This window comes from Podarcis bocagei (assembly GCF_964188305.1).
Source record: "Podarcis bocagei genome assembly, chromosome: 5".
NCBI classification, from domain to species: domain Eukaryota; kingdom Metazoa; phylum Chordata; class Lepidosauria; order Squamata; family Lacertidae; genus Podarcis; species Podarcis bocagei.
This window is the reverse complement of record NC_138129.1, coordinates 74384570-74400843: the sequence shown is the minus strand read 5'-3', so window position 1 is coordinate 74400843 and position 16274 is coordinate 74384570. Positions and strand designations below refer to the sequence as shown.

General features: G+C 43.3%; 1 protein-coding gene across 4 annotated transcripts in view; it reads right to left on the bottom strand.

Annotated features, from left to right (window-relative positions):
• Positions 1-13884, bottom strand: part of PKN2 (protein kinase N2) — a 57865-nt gene extending 43981 nt beyond the window's left edge. For 2 of the 4 annotated variants that reach the window (XM_081193980.1, XM_081193982.1), the window contains exon 1: positions 13864-13884. Coding sequence is in view for 2 of the 4 variants with exons in the window: in XM_081193981.1 (XP_081050107.1) it covers positions 9465-9515 (51 nt within the window). In the remaining 2 variants the exon portion in view is untranslated. Of the gene's footprint in view, positions 1-9464; positions 9863-13863 lie in introns of those variants that run through there. The other 2 variants (XM_081193981.1, XM_081193983.1) reach the window with 2 other exon arrangements.
• Between the last annotated feature and the right edge of the window lie 2390 nt (positions 13885-16274).

Here is a 16274-nt window from a genome sequence, read left to right as displayed (position 1 = left end):
ACTTACTTTATGAATCAAAACTGGTGCTGTTTGGGCCTCTTGTAGATTGTCATTACTTTAAAAAATGTGAGATGCATTTCAACACTGGACAACCCATAACTGGTTTCATTTGCCTAAGTCGATGCATCACAAGATCTCAAAAGCATTTTTTGTTTTTATTAACAGCAACCTGCCCAAAACCTTAGCAGAATTTCCTTTCCCCCCATTCTTAAATGGTTCACACACTCACTTCACTAGACCAAACAAAGTGATTTATTTCACTTTAAAGTTCTAGTTGGTTTTACTAGGGACTACTTACATCTCCTATTCTCTACAACCTGCGGCCTGCAGGCCATACTTGGCCTGTCAGATTTGGCTTGGAAAGGTAGTTTTTCCTAAACCACACCCACTAGCCTCACAACTGACATGACATGGGGTGTCAGGTGTGGGGCAGATATCTAGTGTGCCTATGCCCACTTAGGAGCCATAAAGTGTCCTCCTGATTGCATGTTGGCAATGGAAAGCAGTCTTTTACTCTATCACCCAACTACCATAGAATTGCATTAACAATTCTTCTGTAGATTAAACACAAATTGTGTTTTAAAGGATAACAGATCTTCATGGGAGTAATTAAAAGATACAAAATAATCAATACATATAAAAACCATGGGTTTAATTTTTGTATAAAGCAAGGGTGGGGAACTTCTGGCCAATGTCTGTGGGCTCTCTACCAACCCTAAGGATGTTCCTCAAAGGCCCTCACTAGTCCTAATTGATTGCTTTTGCCTGACTGGAATGTGTCCTTCTTCCGAGGTACTGCCACTTGCTTGCCTGAATGGAGAAAGGTTGAGATCTGCTGTTCTACTCACTTTTTCCTCTGCCTGCCTGATAGGTTGACAAGAAAGTTGACCATATGCAAATGTGGACTCCCCTTTGCCTGAAAAATGTTTCCAACCCCTGGTATATAAGATTGCAGCCTAAGAGTTCTATTACAGATAGCTGTAGAGTGTGCTTTTCAATTCAGAGATCCAATTAATGAGAGCTATTAAAAGGTGGTAACCTAATTTGGCTTTCAGAAGATTGACAGTACCTGCCAGACAGTGCTGACCAATCATAGGTAATTATTTATTTACTTCCCTAATGAGGCCTTCCGGAATCCACACAGTAAATGCTTCCTGAGAAACTTTCCCTATTAGTGCTCATTCACAATCTTTGGGCTTAAAATAGCTCAGCAACTTATTCTTGACTTAAAATACTCAGCATCAGAAATGAATTCAGTAGATTAAATACTAGCATTAAGATCAGAAGATGAGTAAAGCTAATACAATTTTTCCAACTGCTGCAAATTTCCAAAATAATAAAATTGGAAAGAATCACCATCTGAGGGCAAACAAACAAACAAACTTTGCTATCAAAGAAAACACGTCTCCATTAAAGGAGATTACAGAGCTCTACATGGGCAGCAGTTCAAGAATGCTGCAGCAGTAGTCAGGCATATTTGACTTACACTTCTCTTACTTTTCCAGGGTTGCTTCTAACTTTAGAGCATATCCACAGTCAATGCAAGTTTTTAAAATATCAGTTTATTCTATAAATTGCTTCACATGAAATAAAATTAGTTGTGCAAGGGACTAAATCAAATATGTGTGCATTGTGCTCTCTCCAGCCCTTCTATAATGTGCCTTATGTTCATTTTTGCTTTTCAGTTTGACTCACATTCACCTTGCTGTGTTTATGTTAACTGCCAGAAGCAATTCATTTAAAAAATAAATAAAACTTCAACATTTAACTTCCTTTCAGGTGGGGTGACCTATCATCTCTCTCATGATTTCTGTTGCCTTTTTTTAAGAAATAAAAGAGTACTCTCCATTGTTTCCACTGTGATATGTGTTAGATCAGTAGTCTTCAATATTTTCAGACCTATGATCCACTTATAATCAAACATGAAATATTAAATCCAGTTTCAGGGCTAGCTCAAACATAATGATCTCAGGCACTCTCTTCTCCCCAGTCTTTCATTTTGCAATTCAATATTTTCAAGATTTATTAAACCAGAATTTCCATCTTCATCTGAACTGGGAAACTATGGTTTAATCTCAGACTTTAAGCCATCAAACCACAGTTTAGCAGTTTGGATGCAACAGGAAAGCTTAGTTTAATAAACCCCAAGAGTATTCTGGCATGATGGAGAAAGTAGAAGGGGAGGTGGGGAAGCTGTCTATGGGTCAACAACCATTGTTGGACCAAGTGTGTGCAGAGCAACTGCAACTGCATGTTCTCTCAAAACTGTAATACACTCTAATGCAGGGCTGGGGCATCTTTTCAGTAGAAAGGCTACATTCCATTATGGAAAACCTTTCAGAGACTGCATTCCCAATGTGTGGAAGGTGGGGCCAGGGGAAACAGTGGTTGGAACAGTGGATGGAACTCTTTCTTTTGTACAGTAGGCCACATTCTAGCCACACAAATGCCCAAGGTTTCTACACCTACACCTATATCGCCATCAAGCAAGAACATTATCACAGTTCAAGGATATAATCCATCTAGCAAAAGCTCTTCAGAGGCCACAGAACAGGGCTGGTAAGAGGTGTGACCCAGTGAAGAGGCATGAGCTGGGAGAATCCCAAGGAGCAGTGAGATATGCCTGTACCCCTGCATTTGATTCAGGCTTGAGGCTCCCAAACCGTGCTCTAAAGTAGTATTTTTATTCTTGAACTGAATACTGTCCCAATTCAAAAATGCGTGAGACAACTTGGAATGTGTAGAACTTCTGAATCACATTCGTAAGAAAAAAAGCCATGTCGCAACACCAAACAAAGTATCCACCCAAACTCAGGGAAACTTCAGAAATGACACTGAATGCAGAACAAGAAACTAATTTTGGAAGAACAAATTATGTTAGACAAAGTAGAAACAGGTAACCTACAGCTGCTGCCACTATCTAAATCTTGTCCAACATTCTAAGGGCTTTACTGTATTTTCAGTCTCAAACTGCTTGACATCAACATCATGTTTAAACAGTCCAAGGAAGATCATGCACCTGAGATTTGTCCACCCATTTTACACTCCTACATGTAGCAAATATCATGATTATGCAAATCCTGTTCATCTCAGCTGACCAGGGTATAGTTGCCACATAGTCATTACTACCAAATACTCAAGTGTTGGTATTAAGAGATCAAAGTATCTTACTGGCTCAACGCATAGGCCTCTACAAAGTTTTCATTCTATTTAATATAATGCAACCAGCACACAAACATAACATTATTTGCCCCTCACAGGGAATGCCATATGAAGTAACAGTAATTATATTTTTCTTATGTATTTCCTGATATCAAGACTGTCAGCCGTAGCCAGTCACAGGTGACGGTCTAAGTTCAAACGTCCAACTCTTCTTCCTCTATATTGAGCTTTCCTTTCAACTGGGGCAGATCCACTCAGATTGGCCTTTTATGCCGGTTATGCAGCTATGAATGTTTCCTCTAATCAGGATAAAGTCTCTGAGACTTCCTGCTCTTAGGTTTGTAAGCCAGGTGCTCAGGAAATAAGATTAAAATTATATGGCCTGGCTCAAGTGGTCCACAAATTTTGGCATTCTTTGGCCAACCCAAACATTTGTGGTTGCAAGAACCATGCTCCACCAGTAATGGGTGGGGTGTTGCCCAGACCTCACACAATATAGCTTAAGTCAAAGATAAACCCAATCTCCTCTCTGGAGCTCCAAGCTTGGAGCTGCGACTGGAGGTGAATTGGAGACAGCAAACTTCTACCCTGCTCCAGTTCTGAATGGACACAGGGAAGAGGTTGGAAGCTTGTTTTGACTCTATGCTAGCCAGGTGCCCAGAGGCATACAGCCAGCACACAGCAAATACACCTTGGCTTCTCCACTCCACCTTAGGAGCTGGATATTTAGAACCGTGGGTGCAAATTGTGGTTGGCACCAACTTTGGTTAGCAAAATGCTGGCATAGTCATAATCACAGCTATCTCTGAAATGGCTAGAGAATGATGAATGCCTGCACAAGTAGGTAAATAAATGAGGGAGAAACATTTAAGTCCACAGGGTGCTCCCAATCTCCTATCTGTAGTTAAGGAATACAGGTTGCATTACATATGCTGTGACGCATATTCCCACTATTGTAAATATGCTTTCTGAATAATACCCACTTTCAAAAGATAACAAACATTTGTGACTTAATCAAATGCTGGGATTAAACAAAAGACATAAAATCACTAAATCAGGACCCATACAATGTGGACTTCCATCCTATTTTGACAAATTTGTATTAGTATTAAACTGAAGGGTACAATCAGTGACCTGTGCTCACAATTATAAAACTGTCATGATAGTGAGGGTCTTACAAAGGAATAATAGATCCATTTTCTTGTCCACCAGCTCTCAGCTGAGCATGAATAGTGCTAGTTCTCCCTAAACCTTTTACTACTTGTAAAGAGGTATACAACTTTTCTTATCTTCACGATTGGTGCTAAATTTTTAAAGAGCAAAGTTCCTTTTAAAAACAGAGTCAATACAGGGAAAAATTCAAAAATCTTGTCAACATAAAAAAGTCTTCAAGAGACTCCTGAAAGCCCAAAGTGAGGATGCTTGCTGAATTTCAGCTGGAAAAGTGTTCTTCAGACATCAAGTTTTGAGGTTAGCAATGTGTGGACTACAGTGCCCACATTATCCTGGTCCAGGTACAGATGTAACTGCTGTACCAGACAAAGCAGGTAAAAAGCACTTCTAGCCACCAAGGTCATTTTGGCCTAATGACAAAGACATTTCCAGGAATACCTTCCCAAGCTACATTTCCCCAAGCAACCTCATCCAGAACAGAAACTGGTCCGTAGGTTGCACAGCCTCTCCTAATTCAGATGCTATGTAGAGGTACAGCTGTGTGTCATCAGCAAACCGATGGCACCTTGCTCCAAAACTCCTAATGACCACTCCCAGTGGCTTCATAAAGATCAGACATAGGCAAACTCCGGACCTCCAGATGTTTGGGACTACAATTCCCATCATCCCTGTCCACTGGCTCTGTTAGCTAGGGATGATGGGAATTGTTGTCCCAAACATCTGGTGGGCCAGAGTTTGCCTATGCCTGATATAGATGTTAAATAGCACTGGAAACAAAACAATACCCTGCAGAACCACATTGGAGAGGTGCCAGGAAGTCAAAGAGAACTCCCCCGATGCTACTTTGGGACTCCAATACCCATCCCCCACAGTTGATCTAGGAAGATACCATGGTCAGTGGTATAAAAATTTGCTGAGAAAGTAATTGTAACAGGGATGCACTCCTCCTGCCCTGATATAGGTCATCCATTAGGGCAATGAAAGCCGATTCAGCACTGAAACCAGGCCTAACCCCAGATTAAAGTGGAGGCAGATAATCAATGTCATACAGGAACACTTGCAGTTGCTCTGCCACCACGTTCTCCTAGAATGGGACATTGGTAACTGGCTGGTAGTTCTTACACACCATTGGGCACAGGGTGGGTTTTTAAAGGTGCAGTCACATCACCAACTCTTTAAGAGCAGCTAGTACTTCCTCATCCACCCAGTAACACCAGCTGGCTTTAACCAGCCAAGAAGGGCAGGGGTCCAGAGGGCATGTGGTCAGATGCCTTGGGGCAAGTATCTTGTGAACATCATAAATTCTCATCATATGGAAATAACAAACGTCACATTGGATGCCTCAACTGGATTTGCTTTAATAGCAGCATCCATGTCACTACAAAGTCACGTCTCTCTCAATCAATTATGGAAAACTATTTTAAAATCCTGAGAGCCGCTATCATATTTTTAGGAGCCTGTGTGACCATATGTATGAAGTTTTTTTCAATCCTGCTCTTGGCTTTTTGCTGCTTCCTTTCTCTTTCTACCTTCTGTACACTAGCAAATTCTGGAAACAGAATGTGTAAAATACACAGTATGCTTCTTTTTGCAACACCATGTGTTATCAAGAAAATTGGCAGAAAATATTTTGACTTTTTCCATAGGAAAAACAAAAAAAGAAGACAAAACTATGAAAGCAATACAAAAAGTCTGTCATGAGGCTGGTATCAACATGCACTTTAACTCTTGGAATTAATAGCCAATGGCATTGCTTTGGAGGGGGGGATTTAATATTATCAAGTACTAATGTACCCTCATCTGTGGTGGTCAGGAATTCATGGCCTCCATGACAACTATGGGCCTATCTACATGCACACACTGCTGGACTGGACACACCGCTGGTGGATGGCTTTAAGATAACTGTCCATAACAAAGGAGTTCACTACCCCTTGTAGATTCACAGGGTTTCATACCCTCTGTAAAACTATCAGGATGGTCTGCTCATGGAGACTGATGGATCCAAATTACCGGTAATTTCTGACTGCTCTTGGGTAGTTTCTAGCTAACATGACTGGCTATCATGTCAGAGGTATGGAATGGGGAAATGACCTGAGCAACTGACATGATCACTCACAAAATTTTACTTTTCCACCGCAACTCATCAGTACAGTGTCATCCAGCAGAGCTGCTCCAAGTGGTGAAGAGCATGTCAAATCCAAGTCCTCAAAGAAGAACCCTTGGTAGCCCCTCAGTGGCCTACTGTGACTTTGCACAACACTTTGCAGATGAAATCATTCACACCTGCTCTTTACAACTGCACATCTTCAGGAACAGAAACTATGGATGTATCCACAGTATCTGCTTTCCAGTTGATGAATATGTTTGAGTTGCTTCTGCCTGAGCATGTGGACAGGTTGCTTGGAGGTTTGAGACTGACTACATGCCCTCTTGACCAAAAGGAACCATCTAAATGGCTGGCAGAGGTAGTGAATGCTTCTTTAAGGGAGAGAGAGATGCCATCAGTTCTGCCACTGCTGAAAAAAACATTTCTTTGATCCTACATCTTTGGATAATTACCAGCCTACCTACCATTCTTGGGCAAGGTGTACAAGTGTTACAAATCTATAGACATTTTTGGAAAAGACTGGTTCCCACAATCCTTTTCAATCTGCCTTGGCAGTTTTGCTGGATGATCTATGTCAGAAGCTAAATGGGGGCAGTGCATCTCTCTTGGATCTGCTGGACCTCTCAATGGCTTTTGAGACTACCAATGATTATATCCTTTAGGTCAGGATAGGGCTTGGAAGCAGTTTCACAAAGATTCAAGGTCTTATTGGTAGGACAGGTCCTAGAAAACAGTGTTGAGATTTTTGCACGCCTCCTTGGCCTTTGGCTTCCAGAATGCCCCAGCATTATATTTTGTCCTCATGCTGTTCAACATTTACATGAAAATGAAACAGTTGGAGAGAATTTAGGGATTTGGACTAGATGTTGCCAATATACAGATGAACCCTAGCACTATCTCTCCTTTTCATCAAATGCCAGGGAGGCTGCAGAAGGCGTTAAACATTGCTTGAGCAGTTATGGATCAGATGTGAGTACATAAATTGAAGCTAAGCCTGGCAAAGACAGGGTGCTGCTAATTAACAGAGAAGCTATTACAAGCCTCGGGGTACCACCTAGTGAGTAGAGAACCTCTACTCCAGGTTCGTATTCTGGGGGTTCTCCTTGACCTAAATTTGCTCTAGGATACTTAGGTTACTATTGTGACCAGGAATACTGTTGCAAAGCTTGGGTAAATGCATCAGCCATGCCTTTTCCTGGAAAAAAGCAGGTCTGGCCACTGTTGCACATGCTTTGGTTACTTCTATGTTGAATTTATTGTAACATGCTCTACGCTGGGTTTCATTTAAAAAGTGTTAGGAAACTTCAGCTAGTGCAAAATCCAGCAGCCAGAATGCTGGCTGAAACCTGCTTCATGGAAGATATAGCCCTGGTGTTAACAGTTGCAACTGGCTTACAACTGCAAACCTTTACAATTTCAGGTGCTGATGATTATCTATAAAGGCCTAAATGGTCAGAATAGTTGAGGATTGTATCCTTCCTCATGCATCCTTTCACCTTTCATAATGGTAAATAGAGGACTAGCTTCATATTCCTTTGCCTTCAGAGGCATGGTTGGTAAGGACACAGGCAGGGCCTTCTCAATAGAAGTATCAAGTATCTTCTATGATTGCAGAATGCCCTTTTAACTGTGCAGTCTGCTGCTACAGTTGGTTTACTGCTGCTCAACTCTCAGTTACTGTGATATTACTGCTGTTTTATCAGAGGTGTTTTTTCAATTATATTGTAAGCTACTGTGAAGCCTCTTGGAGCCAAGAGGCAAGTTATAAATCTTCTAAAATAAATATAGGTGATGCTGCTACTGTATTAACAGTATTCCATGCTAGTTTAAAATAGTCCACAATGTTTCTTTCACAGCCTGTGGCAGTGATTACACTATACTTTTCAGGCTAGGCCTTGCCCTCCAGTCACTTTCACACTCTACAGTATATTTAGGAACGGAAGAACACTTGACATCCACCCATTGTACATTCAGTTTGACAGTTAGTGGCAAATATTTGGATTCATCTACAACTATATCAATTATGTTACAGCACTATTTCATATAAACACTTAGGCAGTAACAGAATTTCTGGTCAGGAGTTCATTTCCCAATTGACCATGGATGTGAAATATTGGATACATGCTGCTAGTTTATGGAACTTGTAAGTAATATAACTCCAACATACAAGGAGTGTACAACGTACTGCAATTTACCGTTAAATGGATAACGTATGCTAAGGTCCTATAAATGTGGGAGAGCTGTCATCTTGTATTCAAGCGAGATATCAGAAGAAACTAATTTTGTGGAGAATAAAGGTCGAGAGGTTCACTGTGATGAACAAGCCAGTTCTATACAAAATCAGGAAATGCACCCCATAGAGATACAGGATTAGTCAGGAAGCTATGAAAGGTACATAAGGAAGCAAACAAACCTGCTCATATCTTCTCCTGCTACCCAGTTACTAGATGGTGGTTCCCCACTCTCTACCAGTATGCCCAAAGTGGGAGAGTGTGTGTGTCAGAAAGAGCAAGAAACACAACTGTGGGACCAGTTCCCAGTGCAGTTAACTCCCAATTCCTGTTGGAAGATTCCTTCACACACACCCTTTCAGCTAAAAAGCAGAGGAAGGAAAAAAGAAGAAGAGGAGGAGGAGGAGGTTTGTGTGCTTTACACACGACAAGTTTTACTTTCAGTTAAAGAAACCGGGAAGAGGTAGGCGTGTGTGCGGGGGATGGAGAAAAGGGGAAAGGAAAACTCCTGGGGTCCACCCACCTCAAGGTGGCCTGAGCCGAGAGAGAAGCGGCTTCAGCAGCAAAGGAGATTATGACACTGGGAGGCAGAGTGTGCCTCGCTGAGGAAGGGGGCCTGGAGGGGGGCGGCTCCACCTCCGCGGCCAGGAGGCCCCAGGCTGGAAGGGAATGGGGGGGGGGGAGAGAGGAAAGGGCGGCAAGGAAGGAAGAAGAGCTTTTCCGGGCCGTGAGAAGGGAGGAAGGTACGAAGGAAAGAGCTTCGGCCGCCGCCACCACTTTTTCTCTTTTACCTGCTGCAGGTCTGTGAGGAAAATCTCCCTCTCGGCCGCGTTGGACGCCATTGCTGCGCGCTGACTCTGGACTCCGCACCTGGGCGCCGCCGCCGGTGGGAAGAAGGCGGGTCTGGGCCGAGGGGGGCGCTCGCTCGCTCCTCAGGCGGCGGCGGCGGCAGGGGCGGAGGCGAGGGTTGAGGGGGGGGCGTCAACCCCCTCTCCTCACATTCCCATGAGGGGACGGGGAGGGACGTGGACAGGGGGTGGGTGTCGTTTCGCGTCGGGACGGGCGTCTCGCGCTCGCTCCCGCCCGTGCGCGCGCCGCCCTCCCGTTCCCGACCCTCCCACACACCCCTCCAGTGGGTGGTGGTTCCTCCTCCCTCCTCCACCTTCCTCCTCCCTCCTCCTCCTGCGCCTCCGCCGCCGCCGCTCCTCCTCGACGTCGTCGTCGTCGCACCCTTTGGCTGTCACCCTGTCGTAAAAAGCGGCGCTGCTTGGCGGCCGTTCGGAGCACGTGACTAAGCCCGGGAGTAGGGGCGGGGCGCGTTCTGAGAGAGGAGCGGAAGAGGAGTTCTCGCCTGGAAGGGGGAGGGACGCGGCGCTCGCACTCTCTCGCTCTGTTTCCCACGCAAGCGAGTCAGTCGCACGCTTCTCCCTCGCTGCTCTCGGGGAGCCCGTGTCATATAGCGGGGTTTCCACCCCGGCACGGCAAACTCCGCTCTGACCTCACTGCACATGCTCTCTGAACGAGTTCAAAAAAAGCGCACGCCCCCAAACGGACTTGCAACAGTGCCCGATTTACGTATAAGCTAAACAAGCTGTATCATAGGGCCCCACTCCCTTGGTGGCCCCCAAGAAATTTAAAGGAGAAAAACCAAACACAGTGTACACTTCCAAAATATAAGATAAAAAACAAATAAAACCTACATACAGCAATTGTTTTGTATTGTGTAGGCTCCTATGATGTGAGTAGTGGGGCTGGCCTGCTAGCGCGTTCCCGAAAATATCACTGGTTTGCTGATTTCTATATACAGTGGATGCTCGGGTTGCGAACGTGATTCCTTCAGGAGGCGTGGGTTGCGATTTGGCACTTCTGCACATGCGCAAAGTGTGATTTAGCACTTATGCGCAAAGCGCCGAAACCCGGAAGTAACCCGTTCCACTACTTTTGGGTTTCGGCACTTCTGCACCCGAAAACCCGCAGCCTGAAGCGTCTGTAACCCGTGGTATGGCTATATAGGGTGCCTACATTCTGCATGGACTGGTTGCATGGCAACATGTGCAAATGGCTTTAGATACCTATTAGGTCCCTAAATTACCATATAGCACATATTCAACAAAAAAACAGCAACAGTTTGTTGTTGACAAAGGGCAGCTGGACATATAAAGGGCCCCATTACCTTCAGTACCTAAATCCAGCTCTGCTCTTATCCCATGACTCGGGGGGGGGGGGGAAGCTTTTGGAAATTATACGGTGTCTACATCGCCATTATCCACATGCTAAGTCTTTATCCACATGCTAAACTTTAGAATAGACAGGACCTACCTTTGCACAAGCCATACTTAATTTTTTTTGTTCATCTATAGTGATAATATAATGAGGTTATCTTGGTTGACTTTAATTATTCAACTATATTTCGGGAAACAGGTAATAGCACAATTCATTAAAAAAAAAGTAATCAGAAAAAAATTGTAACCTAAATTTAAGTTTAAAAACTTTACAATGCTCAGCAATTTTTAAAAATGTAATGTACTGTCTCTGCTCTTCCAGTAAAGGATAAATTTAGCATAAAATTTATCAAAACATTTCCTCTTCAAGGTAATAAGTCAGTTTCATCATTTTGGCAATATCCCAGTTCTTAGGAAACCATTATCCTGTGTTTGGCTGCTGATATGCTTTCGGTGTTGAGCAATTATAAATTTAGTCACAATCCATACATAACAACCAGTTCATGATTCTCTTTTTGGCACAAAATTACAGCTTATGAAATGACAAAACTTTTTCCCAGAAGAACAAAGCAATGACTAAATCCACCACAATTTTCAACTTGCTATTTTGCTGTTGCTGCTCACCCTTGTCAATTGAAAGGCACTATTACAGCCATAGCAATGTTGTTCACATAAAACTTATCTTCGCTTTCCCCCTGTTTGCCAATGCCCTGGATGATGATACAGTTTTGTAATTGCTTGGCCTCAGTGGCTCATTGAAAAAGGTGAAAAGGGTTACCTTTTCACATCTGTTGGCATCAGACATATATACCTTAATATTTGGATAACTGTTAAATAATAACTGTTTTTTTAAAATCAAAACCTTCACACCCTGTCAACTGGTTTCTCAGGCTCAATAACTTATATATATTACAGGGCGGGGAATATACGCTTGTCCAGATGTTGTTGTACTCTCAATTCCCATCAGACTTGGCCAGCATGGCCAATGGTCAGAGCTGATATTAGTCCTGCAATGTCTGGGAGCCGCAAGTTCTCCACCCCTGCTTAATCAAAATTTATTCATTATTATTTCAACAGCATTGATTAGTTTACAGCACAGAATAAACCCAAACTGAGCTTAGGCTATAAGCCAAGAGAAACCAAATGTGTCCTCCAGATGTTGTTGAACTATAGTTCCCATGTGTTTACATATTAAAGTCAACCAAGATAACCTCATTATACTATCACTATATTACTGTTATGCACTTACCCCATATTTAAATTTAAGGCTGAGATCTGCATTTAGCAACCTAGTGTTTGTTGAACTTCTTAAGTAATACGAAGATTAAGATAGCAAAGAACCCATCTGAATAATTAGGAGGAAGCCTCTGACTCAAGTAAACGATAAATAAATAAAGGCATTAGAATCCACATTTAAAAGAAACAAATCATGAGGTCCAGATGGCATCCGCTTGAACAAATGGCAAATCCACCCACTATTAAAGAACTCAGATGTGAAACTACTGATCTCCAAACAAAAAATATGGAACACCCCTCTGATTGGCCTTTCTGCCCAACGACAGGAAAGTGACAGGAAAGTGTAGTACCATTTCAATAAAAATAAGGCTCCAGGGGCTTGAAATGCTGGCTATGGGAGTTGAAATCCAACAAGCAACATCTGAATGCCCTCCTGAACTCAGTTTCTGGTAAAGCTGCATTGGATTTGTATGGACAATAACACATTTTTTAATGGAAATAATAGTTTTAGTCTGTTTCCAGAGATGATGGATACCAAAATTCTGGGTTGTGTGCAATGGTTGCATGAGCAAAAGGCAACCAATCTTTATCTGCTGGCACATGACCCCTCTTCCATTATTATTTATTATTATTATTATTACTACTACTACTACTGTAACTTCACCAGTTTCAGACTGATGTCACTGAAGGACCTGAGGATGAGGCCCCTTGAGGATTTCAAAGCCACCAAATGCTTCACTCCTGACATATGCTGCTGTAGATTTTTCCACCTGCTACTACAGCCAACAAGAGATAGGCCAGCAGTATTTTTTCACCTGGCTGGGCAGAGCTGGGGCCTCCACCATGGGGGAGCATGCCCCCAACCCCTGTGCACCTCTCCTAACCTTTTCCAGCCTTTAATATCCTTCAGATAGGATTCTCCAAGGCCTTGGAGATTTCAGGAACATAGGAAGGTTCCATACACCATTGGTCTATCTTGCTCTCCAGCGTTTGAGACCAAGATCTCTCCCAGCCCTACGTGCAGACGCCAGGGATTGAACCTAGAACTTTCTGCATGCAGACCAGATGCCCTGCTATCACAGCTCTTTTCATTTCATTTCATTTATTAGACTTATTAGTCGCTTGTCACCTGAAGGTCTTTTCCTACCACACAGTTTGATAGTTTCAGTGGGCTTCTCTTGGTCATTTGGCCTGATGCTACTGAATCCTTTTCAAGCATGGGGCTAACATGTTAGAGGGACGCAAGTGGCGCTGTGGGTTAAACCACAGAGCCTAGGACTTGCCGATCAGAAGGTCGGCAGTTCGAATCCCCATGACAGGGTGAGCTCCCGTTGCTCAGTCCCTGCTCCTGCCAACCTAGCAGTTCGAAAGCACATCAAAGTGCAAGTAGATAAATAGGTACCATTCTGGCGGGAAGGTAAATGGTATTTCCGTGCGCTGCTCTGGTTCGCCAGAAACGGCTTAGTCATGCTGGCCACATGCTGGCCAGTAAAGCGAGATGAGCGCCGCAACCCCAGTCGGTCACAACTGGACCTAATGGTCAGGGGTCCCTTTACCTTTTTAACATGTTAGAAATCCTAACAGCTAGTGAAAAGATCCACCGCCCTCCCACCCTGGATATTTGCTAGAATGGGAAATAACAGAAAGAAAAGAAGTGTTATTTCAACAGAATAATTCTTAAAAAGAGGGGAAAACAACATGTTATCTAGTGAAGAAGAACATTGAACTTTACCTTTAGATAAATTAAGTGTTTATTCCTTCTTGAGGTACCTTGATTCCAGAGGTTCCACTCTGCAGCCTTCACTCCCATGGTTGTCTTTAGAAGCTGACGGTGCTGTAGAAATTGAGTTGAAAACTAGTCAGCTGGAGCATGCTCACTAAGTATGGAAAACAGGGTGGAGGATGTTGACTCAACACCATACCCCCCCCATCTTTTTTTTAAAAAAAAATCTTCTTAATTTAACTTCATTGAAGGATAGTCTGAGGCAAAGGTTGATATGGAAAGATTTTAAAAGAAGGCCATTTTCTGCAAAGATCTGAGTTTTTGCTAACTTTCCACAAGCAACGTGGTTGTGGCATTCAAACTTAACGCATTTTCGAAGTGGTTATATTTAGGTGGGAAACATGGAAAAGGCATAGCTAAATGCTTTTTAAAAGTTGGAAAAATTAGGTGCTGTCATGTATAAACACACACACACACAAACACAGTTCCTGAAGAAGCAGGTTTTAATAAGGGATTTGAAATCAACGTCTTCAGCTCTCCTGGGAGCTCTTTCAAAATCAAGAGAGCTATTCTGTGTCAAAAGTGTTTTCAGACGAAGGCAGTGGGCAAACTTCTGGCAGGGCTGAGCCAGTGGAAATTTGGCACTCTGATCAGTTCGACCAGGAAGCTCTGATAGGTTTGGAACGCAAGAGGGAAACTTGTTTTGGTGAGGCAGAGGCAGAAGGGGATGGCACAGCAACTGCAGAAACCTAAGCACTCTGCTTGCAAAAGAAAGTGTGTTTTGAGTTATGGGTAATAAACACAGCATTGGCTTCAGATTTTGTGCTAAGCACTTTTAGCTTATTGGTTTGATTTTGGGACATAATTTCTTCTGTTGCACTATGTTGTTTAGACAAGCAGTTACCTGCAATAATAATAACAATAAGCAGTGGGCAATAAGAAGGGGGGTGCCACCCCCCCCAATTGTCTCAGTGGCAGGCAAATTCTACTCAGCCTCCTTCAATATACCACATCATCACAGGACTAGGTTCAGACCAAGCATCTCCAGGGGGTGTGCTGTGTTCAAGTTCACCCACAAAATTGTTCTGGCCAGAGAAGGACTGGTGCTGCTCTGTTCTGCTCTGTGCTCAAAGATGATCACAGTGGGTGCAAGGGATTTTTTTTTATGAGCTAGGGATGGAGAATTCTGTTAGTTGCAGTTCTCTTAAGTCCCTCATTTTTCCATTCTTGAATTCAGTTCTCCACATTTCTGCATCCATTTGGGAAAATCCTCCAGCCTTTTTCATCGGTGCAATTTTCTCCTAATAAGCATATTTTTAACACGGTTTTGACTAATGTACACATTTTTGCAAGCCGTTTTCCCCAATACAATGCCCTTTTCATGTTTTTCCCGATTAGCATATGCTTTTTAAGGGACGCGGGTGGCGCTGTGGGTTAAACCACAGAGCCTAGGACTTGCCAATCGGAAGGTCGGCGGTTCGAATCCCTGTGACGGGGTGAGCTCCCGTTGCTCGGTCCCTGCTCCTGCCAGCCTAGCAGTTCGAAAGCACGTCAAAGTGCAAGTAGATAAATAGGTACCGCTCCGGTGGGAAGGTAAACGGCGTTTCCGTGCGCTGCTCTGGTTCGCCAGAAGTGGCTTAGTCATGCTGGCCACATGACCCGGAAGCTGTACGCCAGCTCCCTCGGCCAGTAAAGCGAGATGAGCGCTGCAACCCTAGAGTTGGTCATGACTGGACCTAATGGTCAGGGGTCCCTTTACCTTTACCTATATGCTTTTTATGTCCATTATCAGATGTTTGAACTCTGCCTCAAAAGGTGTACTCCAACCATTCCTTGGACAGACCAACCAGAATTCCTTTAATGGTTCTGGAGATATCCACTGCCAATCCTTATTGAGATACAGAGGGCTGTGGTCTTCTCCCTCAGTATATTCTTATTCAAGTATTTTATTTGTTTGGTCAATTTATTCATGGCCTATATCCCAACCAAAACTGTGTTTTACAACACAGGTGTATATCTACCCAAGGCATGTGGAGTGAGATGTACTATTATACAGTGGTACCTCAGGTTACAGATGCTTCAGGTTATAGACGCTTCAGGTTACAGACTCCACTAACCCAGAAATAGTACCTCGGGTTAAGAACTTTGCTTCAGGATGAGAACAGAAATTGTGGAGCGGTGGCGCGGCGGCAGCGGGAGGCCCCATTAGCTAAAGTGGTGCTTCAGGTTTAGAACAGTTTCAGGTTAAGAACGGACCTCCAGAACAAATTAAGTTCTTAACCCGAGGTACCACTGTAATGTACCCAAACCAGAACAGAGTTAGCTAAAACAGTAAACATATATTTGTGGGAAATAATAGTCGCTTTAAATAGAATTCTTAAAATTATCTGCAGGATGTGAACTGGCTGCTAATCTGTTAT